Source organism: Terrapene carolina, unplaced genomic scaffold, assembly GCF_002925995.2.
Source record: "Terrapene carolina triunguis isolate 2854851 unplaced genomic scaffold, T_m_triunguis-2.0 Scaffold25, whole genome shotgun sequence".
NCBI classification, from domain to species: Eukaryota; Metazoa; Chordata; order Testudines; family Emydidae; genus Terrapene; species Terrapene triunguis.
The window spans coordinates 2,404,639-2,426,344 of NW_020664376.1; the positions used below are offsets into that span (position 1 = coordinate 2,404,639).

General features: G+C 42.8%; 1 protein-coding gene across 1 annotated transcript in view; it reads right to left on the bottom strand.

Moving 5' to 3' along the window:
* The window catches only part of LOC113406304 (E3 ubiquitin-protein ligase HERC2-like), a 216,767-nt gene that overhangs the window by 5,768 nt on the left and 189,293 nt on the right, over positions 1 to 21,706 (bottom strand). The window contains exons 85-89 of the mRNA XM_026650394.1: positions 20,821 to 21,018; positions 11,412 to 11,495; positions 4,264 to 4,405; positions 3,141 to 3,335; positions 2,750 to 2,862 (exon numbers count right to left, since the gene is read on the bottom strand). Coding sequence (XP_026506179.1) covers positions 2,750 to 2,862; positions 3,141 to 3,335; positions 4,264 to 4,405; positions 11,412 to 11,495; positions 20,821 to 21,018 — 732 coding nt within the window. The remainder of the gene's footprint in view (positions 1 to 2,749; positions 2,863 to 3,140; positions 3,336 to 4,263; positions 4,406 to 11,411; positions 11,496 to 20,820; positions 21,019 to 21,706) is intronic.

The following is a 21,706-nucleotide window of genomic DNA, read 5'->3' on the forward strand; positions in this document are numbered from 1 at the left end:
GTAACCCCATGCTTGACAAGAACATGGATTGATATGTTAAGTGAATTCTCAGAGCAGTAAGCATCAAACAACCTGACACAGATAAGAAAAAGGATAATACATTCCAGGAGCAACAACAATACAAACAGTATGCACAAAGCAGGGCCAGTGTTGTCACAGTTCAGGGCTAGCTGCAGCATTGACCCCTTCTGTCTCTGAGTGCACCTCTTCCAGATGTCAGGCCTGCACTTTACTTCCCTGGGGCAGAATTGGGAATCCCATGGTTCTCCCACTCTCAGACTGGGTGGTGAAGTAAGGTACCCTGTGTAAACCATCATTCCTCAACAGGCCTGACTAGATTCGAGACCTGCAAGACTTTCCTGTGACCAGTATGAAAAGAGTGATCCAAAACAACCCTTGCAGAACAAAGTATTGTTTAATCTCAACCGTAGGGTTACCATACGTCCGGATTTTCCAGACATGTCCGGCTTTTTGGTCCTCAAATCCCCGTCCGGGAAGAATTTCCAAAAAGGGGGACATGTCCTGGAAAATAGGGAGGCATGGTAAGGGGACCGCCTCCTCCCCGGGCTCCAACTTACCCGGCTCCCGCCGCTCTCCCCAGCACAGCGGCAGCCGGAGCCCGGGAGGAGGCGGCTGCGAGCTGGGATGCTGCCGCCGGCCGGCGCCGCTCAGCCAGAACCGTGGCCCGAGCCAAGCCGGGCCGGAGCCGCTGGGACCGGGGCTGGGGGTGCTCGGCCACCGGCCGGCGCTGCTCGGCCAGGGCCGGGGCCGGCACCCCAGGGCCCAAGCCGAAGCCGTCGGGGCCAAAGCCTCTTGGCCGGCCGCCGAAGGGAGCCGCTCCGGCGGGGGCGGGCGGACTGGGCCACGCCTCCTCGCGGTCCCCCCCGCCAGCTTACCTGCTGCCTGCCTGTTTCAGGCTTCCCGCGAACATCTGATTCGCGGGAAGCAGGGGAGGGGGAGGAGCAGGGGGAGGAACGTTCGGGGGGGGGGAGTTGGGGCGGGGCCGGGGCCCCTTGGAGTGTCCTCTTTTTCCAGGACTGCTATATGGTAACCCTACTCAACCGCAAGAATAAATCATAACAAAAGCTAAGGGATAGTAACACAAACTGTCAACATGTTTAACTGTCTAACCTAAAATTTAGGCAGGCATGGCCTTATGCCGGGTACCCCAACCTCAGTGTGAGAGGGACAGTCTGCAACTCCTGCAGTCCCCTTGCGTGTGTCTCCCCACTACACCTTCAAGCTCAGGGGCTCAGATTTTTTTATCTGCTCCAAAGTTCTTTGGTTGAGTTTTCCAGCTTGAAAGTTCCCCTGGGGTTACATGCTGGAACCTTTCCCCAATAGAGACAGACAGACAGACAATCACCTGCATTGTCCTTTTAAGGATTGGTAACTAAAGGGCTACCACTCCTGTTGCAATTAACTCCTTGTAACCATACAGAAAACATAAAAATAATCAGGCAAACAGAGAACCTCTAATATTCATACAATATTACAGGCATCTTCAAAGCATATCAATGAAAGAAAAAAAAATCTTTTTTTAACAGTAAAAAACTGACTCAAGAGACAGGTAAGAACCCGGGAAAATGTATGAATGAGGTGCTGTGAAGTTGTTAAGCACTGCTGTGAGCTGAGATAATATGGCCCTTACAAAACTTCTCTGCTGACTGCAACTTGAAAGGAACTGCTCTTGTAACAAAGATCCTAATAGAAGTGTTTAGCTCTTATATAGTGCTGTTCGCCTTTAGATCTCATGGTGCTTTACAAAAGAGGTCAGTATCATTATCCTCATATTACAGATGGGGAAACAGACGCAGAAAGGTGATGTAACTTGCCCAAGATCACCCAGCAGGTCAGTGGCAGAGCCTGAAATGTCTCCTGACTCTTGAGTCCAGTCCAGTGTTCTGCCCACTGGGCCACACTGCCCCTCATAAAAACATCTCTAAAATTTTAAATGTTCAAAGCTGTGGAGGTTCCTGCCTGGTCTCCTTCTAGACACAAACTCAAGAGCAAAAATATACAGAAGTGTACCTCTGGAGATTAGCTTTTACTATAAGGGTAGCAATACAATTAAACTGCATAAAAGACCATCCCTTACACCACACAACTTCTTGTCCTAGAAGTCCACTCCAAACAATTCAGGAGTGTTGTGTGTATAATTTTGATCCATCTTTACTGGAAAGTCCCCTTTAAGCAACCAGATTCTCATTTCCCTTTGTGATACCTTAAGACAGGTTTCACGGTGTTCTGTAATTCAAACAATTAGTTTAACTCTTTTCATAAGACTTAAATTTATTTAAATTTCTAACTTTAAGGACAAAACAGAGCTTTACACTGTCTTAAAGCTAAAAAGGTTAGTCAAAATGCAACAATCTACAGCTGCAGAAAGTCAGTCTCATGTAGAGAACTTATGCTAACTTCTCTCTCGCTTTCTGTAAATTAGGCCTATTCAACACTTAAAATTAAGGACATGAAGCTACATCACTCAGGAATGTAAAAAAATCCATATCCCTGAGCAACATGGCTATTGATGACCTAACCCCCAAAGTAAACACAGCCAGATTGGCAGAAAAATGCTTCTATCAATGTAGCAACCGTAGTTCAGGAAAAATCCCTTATGACGACAGTGTACACACTGCATCTATACTGCAGGTACATGTTGGGATAGCTACAGCACCATAGCTGTGCTGGAACAGTCCCCATAAGGTAGACATGTCCTTAGATCTATGATCAAAAACTGCATACTTACCTCACTGAGATCAGCAATTGTTAGGTTCATCCCTGCCAGCTGTTTCCATACTGGTTCTGCCAGATTGAGGCTTAGCGGGCTGCCAGTTCTGATAGCAATGCCCAGCAGCACACCTGGACATGTAAAAAATATGAATCATAAAATATCAGGGTTGGAAGGGACCTCAGGAGGTCATCTAGTCCAACCCCCTGCTCAAAGCAGGACCAATCCCCAGACAGATTTTTGCCCCAGATCCCTAAATGGACCCCTCAAGGATTGAACTCACAACCCTGGGTTTAGCAGGCCAATGCTCAAACAACTGAACTATCCCTCCCTTTTATGTTTTAAATTCTACACACTTCACATGGTCAAAGATTTGGTAAAGTTATTACAGTGCTGCTAAGAAATTTACCCAGGAAACGAAACATGTTCATATGTAAGAGAGACTTGGAAGCAGGGTTTAACAGGAAGCAATCTCTATTTGCTCCAGATTCATCTCTTCCATTCGGGGTCACAATGAGGAGAGGGGTAAGCCCATTCTGGAGCTCTTCACACATTTCTGCTATTGATTCACTGTAACCTCCACCACAGTCATCCACAGACTCGCCTTGTGAAAACAAAAAGTGGGTTTAAACGTGCAGATCATTTCAAGAACATTTCCAAATGCAGTCCTGAATTAAATGTATTAATATTTCTCCTTTGCAATGGATAAATAGAAAAATTGTATTTAAAAGCTGCATTGTCATATTGATAAAATAATTTAATGCATTTTAAATGTTGGTTCTATAATACAGTTTCCTCCTTGACGGACATGATTATTTTACAACCTTGTATAAGCGTTACCATAAACAGCCAGACATTTTAAAACATTTGTGGACTGCAAAGTTAGCGTTTAAGAACACAACAAAAAGAAACAAAACAAATTACTCTGCTTAATCAACATGACCTTGATTAAGAGTAGTTTCAATTAATCCTATTTTAAGTTATACTACGATATTTTTAAACTCCTGGTTAAACTGTATTCTCTCTTAAAGCTACCAGGTATTATTACTGTGTCACCATTGGGCAAAATAAGGAAGCAGGAGGATGGCAGGAAAAATAAAAGATTCAGTGAACATAAGGTTCTTAGGGAATATTTTAACACATCTTTCACTTTGATTCAGTTCTAAAAATGTCAATATAGCCATAGATTGGAAGTTTATTAGCAACATCCTAATCTAGTTTACTTTTCACCATTAAAGCAAAGTAAAATGCAAATTGTGAGTTTAGTGAAAATTAACTAGCCAGGTTCAATTTCAGAGTTACATTTGGGTTAGAAATCTGCATCTTTGATTTTTAAAGTTCCTCATCTTTCTACTGATACAAAACGTAAACATGGGGCCTGAATTTCTTGGAAAATGGCCTTTGCACTGCTGAACATTTAAAGCATTTTATTTTTCCCCATGCTCTGCTGTAATACCACCCCCCATCCCCCAAAAGGAATAAAAGAATATGGTTACGGGGGGAAGTAGGGTTGAGAAAAAAGTAATTCTTACCAACAAACTTTACTTTCCAAACACGATGAGGTAGGAGAAGACTGTCTGGACTGAAGGAACTCATTTTAGCACACATTTGACCAAACACTGACTTTGTACCATCAGGACCAGCCAATCCACCTTTACTTCTAGAACGCTTTACCTAACAAGTGAACAAGTGCATGTTATAATATGGCTGTACCACATTGTGTTACATCAGACCATAACAATGTTTATTGAGTATTGTTGACATGCTTGGCACTGTACTCACACAAGACCGTACCTATGCCAAGGAATTTACACAGGCTAACTTTGATATATACACTGATGGTCCACAGTCCAATTTCAAATGGCCCAGGGTTTTTTAGAGATGCAATCTCCCCTTCCTGCCAGGCTCTTACTACCATACATTCTCCTCCAACTGCCCCACCCTCCCCCAGGCACAAAGAGACAGAATCAGTTTAAATTTCCACTATTGCCTCCTACTAAGACATTTCCCCACCTCAGCCTTTCTGATCCATCACCCAAAGCAAAAGTGAAGCAACGGGGGAAGAACGAACATAATGACCATACTGGGACAGACCAGCGGTTCAGCTAGCCCAATATCCTATCTTCCGACAGTGGCCGGTGTCAGATGCGTCACAGGGAGTGAACAGAACAGGAATTTATCAAGTAGTCCAGTAACAGCTTCTAGCAGTAAGAAGTTTAAGGACACCCACAGCACAGGATTGCATCCCTGACTATCTTGGTTAATAGCCATTAATGGATCTATCCTCTATGAACTTATCTAATGCTTTTTTGAACCCAGTTATATACTTTTGGCCTTCACAACATCTCCTGGTAATGAATTCCACAGGTTGACTGGGTGTTATGTAAAGAAGTACTTTCTTACATTTGTTTTAAACCCGCTGCCTATTAATTTCACCCTTGGTTCTTGTGTTATGTTCTTTTCACTTTGTCCATGCCATTCATGATTTTATAGACCTCTGTCATATCCCACCTCAGTCCTCTCCTTTCTAAGCTGACCAGTCCCAGACTTTTTAATACCTTCCCATATGCAAGCTGTTCCAGATCCCTAATAGTTTTTCTTGCCTTTCTCTATACTTTTTCCAATTCTAATACATCTTTTTTGAGATTGGGAAACCAGAACTGCACGCGGTATTCAACATGTGGGCGTACCATGGATTTATATAGTGGCATTATATTTTCTGTCTTATCATCTATCACTTTCCTAATGGCTCCTAAAGTTAGCTTTTTTGATTGCTGCTGCACATTGAGTGGACATTTTCAGAGAACTATCCACAATGACTCCACGATCTTTCTCTTGAGTGGGAACAGCTAATTTAGACTCCATTTTGTATGTATAGTTGGGACTACGTTTCCCAATATCCATTATTTTGCATTTATCAACACTAAATTTCATCTGCCATTTTGTTGCCTGGTCACCTGTTTTGTGAGATGCCTTTGTAACTCTTTGCAGTCAGGTTCGGACTTAATTATCTTGAATAATTTTGCATCATCTGCAAACTCTGCCACCTCACTGTTTACCCCTTTTCCAGATCATTTAGGAATATGTAGCATTTATTAATGTTTTAGGGAAAAGGCTAGAATAGGGATGGATCCAGCTCTCATGATTTATTTATATGTAGCCTTGGCAACCTCAGATAGTGGAAATTTCAACTTTCATTAAAAAATAATTTTTCTAGCCCTCTGCAGAGATAATCTTTTAAACATGAACCGAGTGTAAACTGATCTGCAGAAAGCCTGAAACAATGACTCAGAGGGAGGAACTCCCTGTTCCCTATCAATCTCATTTAAATGTCAAAGGACAACGATGCCCCACTGCAGTGTCAACCTTAACTATTAATGATCATTTTAGGAACAAGAGAGGAATTAAGCGTGGGAATTGCGTGTTGTTGAAGGGAAGAAAATGTAGAGGCGGGGGGGAAACAGAGGAGCCTCACAAATAAAGAAGAGAAACAGAAAAGGGGAAAGAGAACCAAGACCAGAAGAAGTGGCAGCCTAAAAGTGGGAGAGGGTTCTCATCAGTGGCACTGACAATAAGGATTTGAACAAATAAATAATAAATAGAAGTGTAGTGATGCCAAACTTTTCACTCATATCTGTGGGAGATTAGGCATGAATTGAGGGGAGTATTAAGTCCTGAATTTATATCCCAACCCATGGACAATAAGTAAACATGGCCCTCCTTCAAATCACTTTGATACTGACCACATTAGTGAGACCAGTACTGTAATACCATGTCCAGTTCTGGTTTCCATACTTCAAAAAGGATGCTGAAAAATTATTTAAGGTCTGGAAAACATACCTGATAGTTAAGAGACTAAAGCAGCTCAATCAATTTAGTTTGTCCAAGAGAAGGTTAAGAAGTGACTTGATCACAAACTACAAGTACCTATATGGTTTCTGATAATAGATGGCTCTTTATCTAGCAGAAAAAGGAATAACTACATAACAGAAAAAAGGAATAACTACAATAACAGCCAATGGTTGGATGCTAGAAAAATCAGATGGGAAATAAGGTGTAAATTTTTAACAGTGAGGGTAATTAACTATTAGACTTACCTAGTGTAACATGATGGAATCTACATCACCTGAAGTCTTTAAATCAAGACTAGATGTTTCTAAAAGAGCTCGAACAGAAGTTATGGGCTTGATGGAGAAGTTACTGGGTGAGGTTCTATGGCTGGTGTTATGCAGGAGGTCAGACTAGTTGATAATTGTCCTATCTAGCCTTCACATCTATGACACCTCTGGGCTAGAATAATGCTTCTGGTCCTGACACAAAGTGGGACCCTGCAGCTACCAGTTTGTTTCAGGTGGGATTGGGTTTAAGGATCCAAGCTCAATGAAGATTGGAAGGACAGGGTAAAATCCTGTTTTCATTAACCTACTCCACGATGAAAACAACAGGCATGAGGAAGTGAACCCAAACATCTTAGATGCTACTGCCTCCTCTATAAAGCCCTTCTTAATTCACGATATTGTGGAAACTGTGAATACTGCAATTATTAGGTTTCCACCGCAATTTTGAGAATGGGAGCCTTGGCTGCCTGGGGTGGCCAACAGCAGGGGCCCCTGCTCTCAGCCCTGGGTAGCCACTGTCAGCTCCAGGCCCCCGTTCTGAGTCCCCGGGCAGCCAACAGGGAAAAATCGTGAATATGTAATAATGGACCTTATAACTGCAAATAATAAGGTCTATTATTACTTTTCCACGATTTTCCATGGCTTGTCCACAACTCAATTGCAATTTTTGGACAATCATCCCATGATTCAAATAGGACCTTACTCATTTAAGTTATAGATATGAGGAAACTGCACTACTGAAAGGTAATTTGAGAGTATGGGAAGTAAACACAAGTAGAAGGAAGCTAAGCTGAAGATGCTCTTAGTCAAGCTTCTCAAAAAAAAATTCAAAGCTGCAGCACTCTCTTTATATTACATAGCATTATGTCAGGAGAGGTGGGCTAGCAAAAAGTCTTTAAATATTTATAGGGAATTCCATGATGTGATGAGGCAGCAGGCAGTATAAACAAAGCAGAATATATTTCTGTTCATTAACAAAAGTGTCAGATCATTCCAATTTTTAAAAAATTAATTTGGCTGATCTAATTCCATAAAAAGTTAGATTTCCAGCTTTCTATACTATGTACCATAACATGAAAGGACAAAAAGCAAAAGGGCTATATAAGTTTGAGTTCTAGTCAGTTTAAGTGAAACAGTACTTTACTATTCAATGTTACAGAAATATTCGCGGAAAAGGCCTGTCTGGCCTAAGGCTTGGCATTACATTGGTCAACGTCAGTGATGGGGGAAAAGAATCCTCTCATAATAACCACTTCCCTCAATGTGACCACATGTGATACCCAAGAAAGGACAAGAGTTTAATATCCTGTTCCCTAATTATACTTGAGGGCATTTTAAAATGCGCTTCAGTCATGTAAGCAAAATCAAGATAAACTCATGTGACAATGCAGGGGTATACAGACATATACAAAATCTATCATTTTCTCTTCATATTATGTAAGTCCTTGGATTTTCACGAGATGGTCCACATATGTGCTTGTCACACTGTCAAGCACAAGACGTCTTGATAGTTGTAGTCCACTCCAGAAATTTTGTCTACTGGGGTTACCCTCCCCTTCCCCCCGCCCAGCCCCACCCTTCGCAACAAATACAAAGTGTTTAAACCTACTAAAAAGGAAGTGCACAATTCTGTATCCCAAAATGCTGCCTTATATCTCTGATCTGGAAGCGCTCTGTGTAAATTCAATTGCAGGGATCAGACAATGTAGGAAATAACCAAGCTACAAAATGTCTTGGAGAGATTAGGGCATTGGGGGCTGTAGACAATGTGGGGGGAATCAGTATTAATAAATGTGAAATCTTACACAGAGAGAGGAGAAAAACAGCAGTTGCCAACATGAAGGTGAGGGAGGAAGGGTAGGATAGCCAGACACATATAACAATCAAGCAACCACACAAATGGCCAAAAAAGTTACCTTTTTGCCAAGATGTATAAATCTGTGCCACAAAGTTAAACAAAATGGCAATTTCCCTCACATTTTATAAACCTTAGCTTGTTATTCTGCTATTTAAGGGGTCTACAGGAGATCAGCACTGCATGGCTGACTGAAAGGTGGCTTATAGCAGAATGAAGGACTGAAGATCTTGAAGGGAGTAGGAGATGGTTATAGTAAATACAGCTGTCATTCAGGGCTCCTAAATTGTGCAGGCACAGAGCTCTGCTCCTGCAAGAGTTGGTCAAGGCAGAAGATTTCCTCAGATGTGCAGCCCGTTAGTCATTCAAAGGGGAGCTCCACTCCCACAGGATTTAGGATCTAGACATGGATGATATCATCCCTTCACCTTAGAAATCCATATCCCTGAATGTCTTCACAACCCCTGCTCCCTCCAAAGCAGTGTTCAGCTCCTTCTACACCTTCCTACCATTTTCCCTCACTTTTTAAGAGCCAAGCAGGCTTTCAAATTATTTGATCAGTTGGCATTGCTAGGTAATTGCCAATCAGCCACAGAAATTAATACAGCCCTGTTGTACACAAGGGATCCCATGCTGCATAATGTAATCTAGCATGCCAGAGTACACAGAGCAATAGACATAAATAAGCACATTCAACCGAGTTTATTTTATCTTTCTAATAGTCTCTCTGATTTTTTGGGTAAATCTACACAGCAATGTAAGCCTATGGTTAGTGGGACTCAAGTCAGCTGACCCATGTCAGGGAACCCTGGGCTTGAGCATCTACCCGACATTTTAACCCTAGGTTAAGGGATTATCTGACCCGTGCTTGAACCAAAGTAGCCAGTCCCTAGCACCCCCACCCAGTGTTGACACTCTAGCCCTACAAACCTATTGCACTGTGGGAAAACTCCTAACTGTGACGGTACGATGGATGGGACTCCGGTGCCCACAAGAAGCACGGGTACCTAAATTGCATAATTAGCTCCTTTGGTGGCTGTCTCAGTAGAATTGCTGCAGTTTCAGAAGGCTTTATACTGATCTGCCATCTAATCTGAGAATTGGGCTCTCCACTTGTAGGCTGAGTCACACTGGCAGCCCCTGTTCTCAGGATAATTAGGACGTAAGTCTCCACGGCTGTCAAACTATTACCATGAAATATTGTGATTCTTAACTTTTAAACTGGGATGTTCAGTGAAGGGGTTTTTTTGTTTGGTTTTGTATTTTGTCTGTTTTGACGTTTCAGAGGAAAAACACACACATACACCCCCCAGCCTGGCTGCCGTGGAGCGGTGAAGTGCAGTCCCAGGCCTTGGAGTGCAGTGTGCTCCAGTACTCCCTGTGGATCCCTTATTCCTGCCCCTGCCACACTGGGAAGGCGGGCATAAGGGATTCCCAGGAGGAGAAGTTTTGGGGCTGGCTCCCACTCACCGCCCTCACAGTGCATACTGCCTGGGTGCCTCTACACATGCAGCCGCAGGGAAGGTGGGGGAGGGAGAGAGCAGAATGGGATCAAGCAGCTGCTTTGCAGGCAGAGGGAGTGGCAGAGCTCCAGGCTCAGCATAGCTGGGGGAGTGATGACTCCCAACACCCTGGCAGCTGGGAGACACTTCCGCACCGCCAGCTTTGCTCTCTGCTAAAGGCAAGCTCTGGATAGCAGCGAGGAGGAGCCTGAGACACTGACGCTGTGGGAAGGTTTTAGGATTGGCTCCCACACGCCACCCTGACAGTGCACGCTGCCTAGACACCCCCACATGCACAGCCCCAGGAGGGACAGGGGGCCAGAGAGAGACCAAGTGGCTGCCCTGCAGGGAGGGGGAGCGGCTGGGGTGTTGGACTCATCCTTCCCCAGCTGCACAGAGCGGAGAGCTCTGCCACTCCCCGTACCTGCAGGGCATCTGCTTAGTCCCCACTCCGCTCTCCTGCCCTTGCTCCCAGGCCCCTCCTGGGGCTGCATGCGCAGGGGTGCCCGGGCAGCATGCACGAAAACCTGGTTGTGCACTTTGACCAGGAAGCAACTCTATTTGCAAACAGCGTCTTCTGATCCATCTCCATTGAAAACCCTGCAGGCTCTCATATAGCATGCTCGCAGACCAGTGTTCAGCAGACAATGGGTTAATGCTGATCTGAGCTGCTGCTGTTTGCAAAGGGAGATGTGGCTTCCATTTGCAATAGAGTACAACAGACTGCACCACATACTGTCGGCATAGAGAGAACTAAGGAAGTTGCCCCAAGGATCTCTGGGATACATCTGGAAGTCTACTGGGACCCAAGTCAAACTGGGGCCATGTGCATGCAGGAAAGCAATAGGGGTTGGACCCTAGGTCACAGCTTAACATGGGCTTGGACCCTCCAGCCCTGCAGGGTCCTGGGACCCTAGATTCGAGCCATAGGTTAGCACAATTGGTGTGTGGATGCAAAGGGCGGGGTGGTGTCAGGCTTGAGCCCAGGCTTACACTGCTGTGTAGACATACAATGCTTTGTTTAATGATTGAGGGTAACTGCCAAAAGAAAGCTGTGGAATCAAAGCTGGTGGGATGTAGTCCATGAGAGGATCACTCACTTAAAGAAGCAGTCCTTATAAGAGCACATAATTAATTTCATTTGCTTTTGCACTATAAACACCAGAGTTAGCCACACATTACAATCACAGCTTTAGTTACATTACCTGTATTCTGTTGAGTTCTACGACTGGTCCATGCTGACGATCTCTCACCATAGTTGCTTGCACAACCTTTCTGAAAGCTGCCTCCTAAAAAATAAAAATATAAAAAATTATACATCATAGAGCAGTGCCAAAATTACAATACAATTCTAAATCTGTGCGCATTTCAGATTTAAACACATGCTTAATTCTGCTCGGGGGGATGGGGGTCGGGAATACAACAGAGATTTACCACAGAACAAGAAAACTTGCATCTTGCTGTCTTAACCCTCAGGAAGATCCTATCAATAACAAGGAATAGATTGCACAAGAAACTGTTCCTTAGTGTCAAGCTATCTGGAGTTTCTCAGGAGTGTGGGTACCAACCTCAGGGCAGACTGTGAAGAAGCGGGGCACAAACCCCCAAACTGGCTGTGAGTTCTATACTTAGATTTCACCAACCAAGTATCAAGTGTGAACTCCTCAAGCACTATAACAGTCTTAACATGGAGTCACAGACAGTCCCCTTGGACACCCAAGTCTATCTTGCTACCTAAGCAAGCTTGCTTTTGTGACAGATGGTCCCTTATACCAAAAATTACAACAATATTCAGGTTACTCCCAGTTCCAAAGGACCAGTCACTTACCCCTGGTCAACTTCACCCTAGCTCTCACCAAAGACAACCCTTGTAGCCAATCCTATAATAAACTAACTAAAGATTTATTAACTAAGAAAAATAAATGAGAGTTATTTACCAGGTTAAAGCAGGTGAACACACACACGAGTTATAGTATTAGTTCCAAAAGGTAATATAAGCTGCTATAATATGAAAGTTCTACATGTCCTTTAGGGCCAACCCACACTAAGCAGCTGGTGATCCCTTGCTTATGCTTAGAAATCTTCAGAGTTCAAGCAGCATAGAGATAATTTCTTCTTGACAAAGATTTTTATTCCCTTCCCCCCAGAGTTCAAGCTGATGCAACAAGTGCTTGCGTACATCTCTTCCTGGGTGTGTGTGTGTGTGTGGGGGGGGGGGGGGGGGGGGGGGGGGGAAGGGAAAGCAAACAAGTCTTTTGTCCACTGCTGTTCCACAACGGTTTGTCTGGTGTCTATGGGCCTTCTTTTATTAGGCAGGAGATGACACCTCTTTTAGTAAACTAGTAATGCTTCTCTCCTGACTAGGTTTACAGTTTCAGAGCAAATACTTTTATAGTTACCAAGCAAACACTTTAATATTACCTTATAATATCTGTATCCCACGTTAAATGTGAGATTAATACATGCAGCAATACACAAGCATTTCATAATGTCTAAACACTAAATGCATTTTTATAAATCTAATACCTATTTTAACAGTACTAACACACAGGCGAGCCAGACTGGTTTCCAGCTATTATTCCTGGGGGAATTCTTAATTAAAATTAAATCAAAATTAAAAATTCTGCAAAATTCTCCATATTTTATTTGTCAAAACAACACAATATAGTCATGCCAGTTTCAATTATTTTTGTAATTTATTTCAAAATATCTATCAGCAAGTATGTCTGTAACCATACAAACTACAAAAAGATTCTGGTAATTTTTACTAGGCATATTAATACAGAACTTTGAGTAATTCATGTAAATTACAATACAGAACTGCATTTCCTGCACCTGTCAGAAGGAGTGCAAAGGCTTGGGGGAGTCAGGGGAAACGGAGGAGCTGAGAGAGAGGGAAGGAGCCTGGAGTGAACCTGGAGGGTTGTTGGGTGGGGGTAGGAGAAGTATGGAACAGGATTTTTGGGGTGGAGGTAGGGGCGAGTTGTTAGGGAGTTGGGGAACCTCCCCCATGTACATCTGGGCTGGCCCCAAGCTTCTCCCATTCAGACAGGCACATGTGCTCGTCCCCACATGCCCCATTCCATGGGTCACTGCAGCCTCCTTCTCCTCCATCCCCATGTGGCTTTGCACCCTGACTCCTATTCAGCCCCTGGCTCAATGCTGTCACCCTATAAGCTCCTGAGCCCACACCCCAATCTGTCCCCCCCACTAGCCATTCTGAACTCCAGTCTAAGACACACCTCAGCAGCCCTGTGTACCCCACTGTCTGTCTGTCCTTACCTGACTCCATGGGCAGGGTGCTGTGATAAACTTCTACTCCTGGGAGAATTCTGTGCCACTGTGCATGCACAGAATTTCCCCCCGCCCCCCCACAGAAGATACATTCTGCCCCAGAAGTGCTGCAGCTCTGCCTTCTGCCCACCAGAAGCTGGGGTGGCGCAAGAATAGCCAGCAGCATGTATGCAGCTGGCTATTCTGACGCCACAGCAGCTTCTGATGGGCGAAAGGCAGAACTGCAGCACTTCTGGGGCAGAATGTATTTTCTGCAGAAAAAAAATTAAAATTCAGTGGGACACATGAATTCAGCACACTCAAGACAGAGACTTTAAGCAGCAGTACAGTAAGGGTTGTGCATGTACCCTGCATGTCCTCTTGCCTCTAACCCGACCCTCTCAGTTCCTTCACACTGGAATCCTGATGACATTAGGCACCAAGTAGTGGGGATAGAGGGTGGATTGTGGAATATATATGTGTATAACAAATCTAAGAGCCACAGTTACTGTACAGGTAACACTGCTCTACAGCCAAAATGCTTCTGAAATAAATGTAGTCAAACTTTACTAATTCTGGGTCACTGAGAACGAAAATGATGCTTAAAATTGTTGATTGGCTCTAGTTTTCAAGATATGCTATTGGGTCAGTATATACGACCCTTGACTTGGGAATGGCGGAGGATAAGTGAGTTATAAAGGGAAGGGATCTCAATTTAAACCAGAAATGACTAAAATACATCTTTGACTGGCTCTATGAATAAATCTATGACTGGGTTTGGACAGTACTTGCTTTTTAGGCAAAACAATGAATGATGCAATCTGAAGCTGGTATTGCGTCATACATGATATGAATTGCATCATGTTATTCCTAGAAGTCATGGATGATGCAATCATAACAAAGCTTACATCACTCTGCTGAACATATTCCCTATATCAGCTCTAGAAATCATACAGTGTCGTGCTCTCTTATTTGTCAGTGTTTGATTTTGCAAAGGGACACATTTCTGTTTAGCCAAAGTGAGCAGAGATGCCTCGTACTTGTGTGAACAGTGCAGATAACTTCTGCTATGTTTGTGGTGAAGTGACTTTTGCATCACAAAAGCGCAGTATAACCACTATGGTTAAGAAAGCCTATCACCTTTCTTTTGGCTGCAAAATTGGAGATCAGGACAAGAGGTGGGCCCCACACATATGCTGCAACACTTGTGCAACAAATCTTCGCCAGTGGTTGAACAGGAAAAGGAAATCTATGCCTTTTGGAGTGCCAATGATTTGGAGAGAGCCAACAGATCATACCAGCAATTGTTACTTCTGCATGGTGCCTCCAGTTGGGAAAGGTGTGTCAAAGAAGAAAAAGTGGACTGTGCATTATCCAAACATTCCATCAGCTATATGCCCAGTACCCCACGGAGAAGGACTGCCGGTTCCTGATGCACCAGAATCATTCTCACTTGAGTCAGACGAGGAAGAGGATGAAACTTCTGGTCCTGAGCCATCAATGTCACAGGACCCACATTTTCTCCCATCCTCCTCCTCTGAACCACACCTCATAACACAAGGTGAACTGAATGACCTTGTCAGGGATTTGGAACTACCCAAGAGTAAGGCAGAGCTGTTGGGCTCCAGACTACAGCAGTGGAATCTCCTGGCAGGTGATGTTAGGGTTTCCATGTTCCGTGACCATCCAAAGGATTTTGTCCCATTCTTCTTCATGGAAGGTGATCTTGTAGCCTGCAACAACATCGACGGTGTGATGGCAGCCCTCAACATCGTTCACGATCCAGATGAGTGGAGACTGTTCATTGATTCATCGAAGACGAGTCTTAAAGCTGTTTTACTGCATAATGGCAATGTTTTGCCATCAATTCCAGTTGGTCATGCAGTCCATATGAAGGAAACCTATGACAACATGAAACAACTTTTGAGGTGCAAAAACTATGACCAACATCAGTGGCAGCTTTGTGGCAATTTGAAGGTTGTTGCTCTCTTGCTTGGTCTGCAGACTGGATACACAAAGTACTGCTGTTTTCTCTGCGCATGGGATAGTCGTGCAAGAGATTCCCACTACATCAAGAAAGATTGGCCACTCTGACAGTCATTGGAGCCTGGGAGGAAAAGTGTTCAGCATCCACCGCTTGTTGAATCAAGGAAGATTTTGTTACCACCCTTACACATCACGCTGGGTCTGATGAAGAACTTTGTCAAGGCCATTGACAAAACACAAGCAGCTTTCAAGTACCTCCGTGGAAAATTTCCAAGGTTAAGTGAAGCTAAGATAAAGGAAGGTGTCTTTGTTGGTCCTCAGATTCGTGAACTTCTTCGAGATGATGCATTTGACCATGCACTGCGTGGCAAGGAAAAGACGGCATGGAAAGCCTTCCAGTTAGTGGCAATAAATTTTCTCGGAAACAACAAGGCAGACAACTACAGGTTGTTGGTGGAAAACCTCCTCAAGGCATACAAAAGCCTTGGTTGCAACATGTCACTAAAGATACATTTTTTGCACTCTCATCTAGATTTTTTCCCACCGAACTGCGGAGGAGTGAGCAACGAGCACGGCGAGCGATTTCACCAGGACATTGCAACAATGGAGAAACGCTATCAGGGCAAATGGAGCCCATCAATTCTTGCAGACTATTGCTGGACAGTGACAAAGAGATGCTCCATTTAATGAATACAAGAGACAAGCCAAGAAGCGCCGAGTAGACACCGAATAGGACTAAACTATGTACAGAATAGTTTTTTGCCTTTTGTTTCATAATAAATTTTATTTATATAACCCTTTTGCTGATTTTTAAAGTGTTACATAAACAGGACAGGTGAAATATTATCATGTAAAGCAACCATAAACACATGAAAAGACCTAGGTTTACAATTTATGATTAAAACTCTACTATCTACACAATATACATAGACAAAATGTAAAAACTTAAATATCTTAGAAACAGTAGCCAATCAGATGTTTTAATTGTCATATTTGAATTCAGCACATCAAAATACATAATAAATAGCACATTTTATCTCTGAAGCAGACGACTTCTCAAAAATTGTAGACCAGCGTAAATAACTATTTCTTCTTGGAGTGTTTGTAGACATATATATTCTACTTTATGTGATTACTAAGCAGTCCAATGGTGGTGGAAACTCAGAAGTTACTTAAACAAGAATGGAAGAACATGTTTTCCGAAGTGAGTGTCTGCTCTGGAAGCTTCTACAGTTGCATAGTGCCAAACAAACATGTGAACTGAGAACCACACTGCTTCTCTGCAGGTGTCTAATAGGGACATTACTGGGGAGGCCACTGATGCAGCTTGGGCCCTCGTAGAAAAAGCAGTAATTCTCTCCAGTGGGGTGACATTTGCAAAGTCATAACAAGTTTGTATACATGAAGAAATCCAATTTGATATCCCCTCATGGCAGTGACCACTTATCCTCCCATTTTTTTCAGCATAAGATACGAACAGTTTGGGAAAGGGCCTAAAAGGTTTAGTCCTGTCAATGTAAAGAGATAAAGCCCTGCAGATGTCAAAAGTATGCAAACTCTCTTCATCCTTATGGGCATGCAGTTTAAGAAAGAAGACTGGCAGACCTATCACCTGATTTAAACAGAATTCCGACACCACTTTTGATGGGAATTTCAGATACGGCTGTAAGGCTATGTTGTCCTTATACAAAAAATTGTATATGGGGTTCATGCCAAAGCCTGAAACTCACCTGCTCTCCTAGATGTTATCACTATTAAGAATGCTGTTTTAGCAGACAAGTGCAAAAGGAAGCAGATGGCTAAAGGCTCTAAAGGTGGTCCTATGAGTATTTACAAGAGCAAATTAAGGTTCCAAGGGGAAAGTGGAGTTTTAACCAGCAAGTAGACCAATTAGTCCTTTCAAGAATCTCCCAGCCAGAGTGAGAAATAAACAGACCAGTCTTGAATAAATGGATGAAAGGCTGAGATGGCTGCCAGATGGACTTTTAATAAGCTCAGGGACAGATATGACTCCTTCAGTTATAGCAGGTAGTTCCAATATATCTTGAATCTGCAATGTGCATGGAGACAACCGGTGACAATATGGCCAGATCAAGAACCTCTTCCACTTAGCGAGGGAGGTAATTTTAGTGGAATGCTCCCTACTAATCAACACATTTCGAACCACCTAATAACAGATTCTCTGTAGCTGTTAGCCACTGAGTATGCACATTATGTAGGGTTACCATATTTTGAGTGTCCAAAAAAGGACATTTTCCAGACTCATCCAACAACTTAATGATGAGAGGACTTGTGCAGGCATATGAATCAGCATGTCCGCGAATGTATGCTTGAATGATATACAGACTTCAACCAGCTTTGCACATATTGCAACTGAAGTGGGGCATGCAAAGTCATGCACATGCAGGAAGCCATGTGCCCCAGAAATCTGAGGCATGTTCCAACTTGTCAGATAAAAGCATAGTTGGTGCACAGGGAGAGAATGGAATGGACTCTCTTGAGACAGATAAGCAATTGCCAAGTCAAGAAGAGATGGGTTGAGAAGGTTTTGAACAACCAGAGCTCTGCTCTCAAGGAAGTAGTCAAATCTGCTACTTAGATTAACGTGAGGACAATCTTCAGCTAGGGAATTTGTGCCTCTTCCTAGATGGATCAGGGGCTAGCCAATAATAATACATTCTTTCCTTTTGGGGGCCGGCATGTAAACATCTAAATATCTCAGGGTTGCACAAATGTCCCTAGAAGCGTGCAAGGCCTCAGACTTCCCATTGAAAGAAAAAGACTGCACCCTCAAAGGGATGGTCCTTAACTGTTTCTGCACTTCTTTAGGGATGCCAGAAGTTTGCAGTCATGAGGTCTTTCTCATTAGTACAGCCACTGCCATGGATCATGTTAAGAGTTTGAAGAGATGTTTTGGTGACAAGCTGGCCCTGGGCTATGACAGAAGAACTCCTCCCTGGGCTCTTTGGGAAGTTTGTCAGAAAATTCTGAGGGAAATTCCAAAAAGTCATATTTAGAGAGAACCACCTTGTAATTCTCATCCATAAACTTATGTGGAGTAGCTCTTTCTTCCCAAGCAAGTTGAGCTTTTTTCACTCTGTCTCTGGGACTTTGCTTCTGTTGTCCTCACCTGGTCCTCTCAATTGAAGTTGTTACTACCAGATGGGAGAAGAATTGTTTGAAATCCTATGCACCCTACAGCAACAGTCAGCCTTTTTTTTAAAAAAAAAAAAATAAAGTGAGTGGTATGAAGGCTGGTTCTGGACAATAATTTAGCAGAATCAAACAGCCCCTCATTTTTAGGCAGCGTCACTCTACCAGGAAAAGCCTGTCAGGTGTGGTTGGTGTTCCCTCACAGCCACACACAAGACTGCTGTGAAATGACCCAGCCACTGGGTCTCTCTCCAGGTGTTTCAAGCCCGCGAAGCCTGGACAAAGCCCAGCCATTGCCCCAGTCTTGGGGTCACTATACACACTTTCAGGGTACAGACCCTATCTCTGGCATACTGTTGGGACAACTGGGCCTACAAATTTACCCTAATTGTGAGTTTAACTGTAAGTGACTGAAAGTTAATAAAATGTCACAATAACCTATAACAACCAAGTTTGATGGGAAAAGATAAGAAAGGGAGACAAAGACTGAATTAGTCCACACAGCAAGGTCTACTGATAGAACTCAAGGACCGTGTGAAGATCATGCCTGATAAACAAGAGATGCAAGAGATCAGAAATCAGTAAACCAAAATTAGCGGGTCAGAAATTAGGCCTAATTGGTGGACAAAATAATAAGTGGATGGGCAATTCTGTCCATCCCTCCTTTCTGGGGTCCTCAAAAAGAGACTTTGGGGGAAAAGCTAATGGACTGCAACACTGGCTAATTGAAAGATGAGAGAAGGGGAAGGAGCAAGCTTCACCATCATGGATGACACCCCACCATCTCCTTTACCCTGATCCTGAAAGATGCCCTGACCAGACCAGGCCAGAGAGAGGAAGCCAAATGACATTGTCACCTTCATCAGCTCTGTCTGAATCTTGAACAGCACATGGTACAAGAGACTGTGTCTCTCCTTCCCTCTCTGACCCACATCCTATTCCTTCCCCACCTTATTTCTTCTCTTTCCTCTCTCTCTCCTTTTTTCCTTCTGTCTAATAAGAGCCTGTCTTAGCCAACATATTTTGCAACACCACTGTAACCAGAAAGGTCAGCTAAAACAATGCCCTACACACCTCAATGCTGGTATAAGTTTGTCAGGTCTCCAAGTGGCTGATAAGACCATGAGCTGTGTTTTGCCAGCAGTAAGACTGCAAGTGAAAAATCAACATCAGAGACAGAAGCTGGATTTTCTATCTTTGCTAAACAAGAGGGCTTTTCCTTCTAAAAACTGTCTCCAGCCAAAGGGAAAGGGAACAAGGGAGGTTCAAATTGAAATCTTTTTTAATCATTTGCATTTTAAATGCTTTAATGGTTTTTCTTTCTTTTTGCACCTTAATAAAAAGTAAAAAGGATTTTTTAAGGTGCGTCTTCCATGGTACTAGGCAGGCTGTAGTTTCTGTATACCAAACCCAAAATCTTATTAAACATTAAAATTGTTTAATGTTGGCAAGTGAGTGGGTTAACACCTTTGACTCTCTGGGCCCATATATACCATGTAAATTAACACACCTTCATCCTCCTGAGAGCTGGAGCCTGCTATCCAGCTGCCTCATCACAGGGTCCAGTACTGACTCCCCCCTTGCTTAAACACACATTCTCCCGACTCCACCCAAAGGTGTGAGCCTTCAAGTTTTACAGTTTAACTCTCTCAAAAGGCACATGGACATTGTAAAGCACAGATACATGGACACTGACATTTAGAGCAGATTCTAGCACCACTCTCTTTTACTCAACAGATAAAGCACAAGAGACTGTTCATGTTCTGACTTCAGTCACGCTAAAATGCATTTATCACTGCACACTTCTATTGTATCAATTAGCTAAACACCAAGTCATTGCATCTGAAATTCAAAAACCAATGTCGCTCCTTGGAAGAAGTCCATTTAGTTTTACTCTCTCAAGGTAAGTTCCACTGAATTCTAGGAGAGCTCAACTAAATTAGAATAGAAAACTTAAAATTTAAAAACTAACTGATAGCAGCAGCCTACACAATCCTTACAGAATGAGAGTCAAGTTGTCAAATTCCACTTGCCACCTGAAATTATAACTATGATGTATTATTATTTATATTGTTCACGCATGAGCTAAGATACACAGCTCTATTCCATTTTATTCAGAAAATATTTAAACAATGTATATAATTACAATCACCACAATCTAAGATTTTTTTTGAAAATTCAAATATAAATCCTGATAAATACCTTTCCCTGCGATATCAGAATTCCCCGTAAAGTATCAAACCCAATAGAGGGTCCCTGGCCAGTTTCATCAAGGCGTCCTTCGAGATCAAACATGGGAATGCAAGGACAAAATAGTTCAGAGATGTGATGCAGTAACAACAGTCTGTTTCTCAATGCAATTATTGGTATTTCCTGTAGATGGTTGTACTCCATAGGAACCTATGATAGAACAATCATATTGTTAAGATTCAACACAGTTACTGTATGTGCACAGAACAATTTACAGATTAATAATTTATTAAGTAAAGGAATACAAGAAGATCTTGCTTTTAAGAAATTAAGATACTTGCTTATTTTGGACTGTCAGCACTATTATACGTGGCATTGGAATGTGGAAGTGGTAATTATTTTTATCACTTCAGATTTTAGAAGTCCTCCTATAGGGGACTCTTATCTGTACTTTTGATCCAGTCTATTGTACATGATGGGCAAGAGCAGCAATGGAGTGACATCAACATTATAGTGGTAGAAGAAAAAGTGAAGGAAAATATTCAAAAAGGGGTCTTTCAAACCCAAAGGGAGCAGTGAAAGATCCACTAAAACAAAGGGGGGGGAGGGGGGAGTCATCAAACTTTCATAGCATTAGTTGAAAGCTGCACTTGAATTTCTTTTTACTTTCAAACTAAATTAATGATGGTAGCTAAAAGACACAAGTTATTTCTGCCTAGAATGGTGGAATCCCGCTATTTGAATTTGGGAAGAGGGACAGGAGCAACAGAGGGAGATCTTAACAAAAAAGCAATTAAAGCCTTCATCCAAAGCTAAAACCATGCATTTTCTTAGTTACTTAGAAAGGAAAAACCGCAACTGCAAAGTTTGAATAAGTGCATTAACTAAATTTCAATAT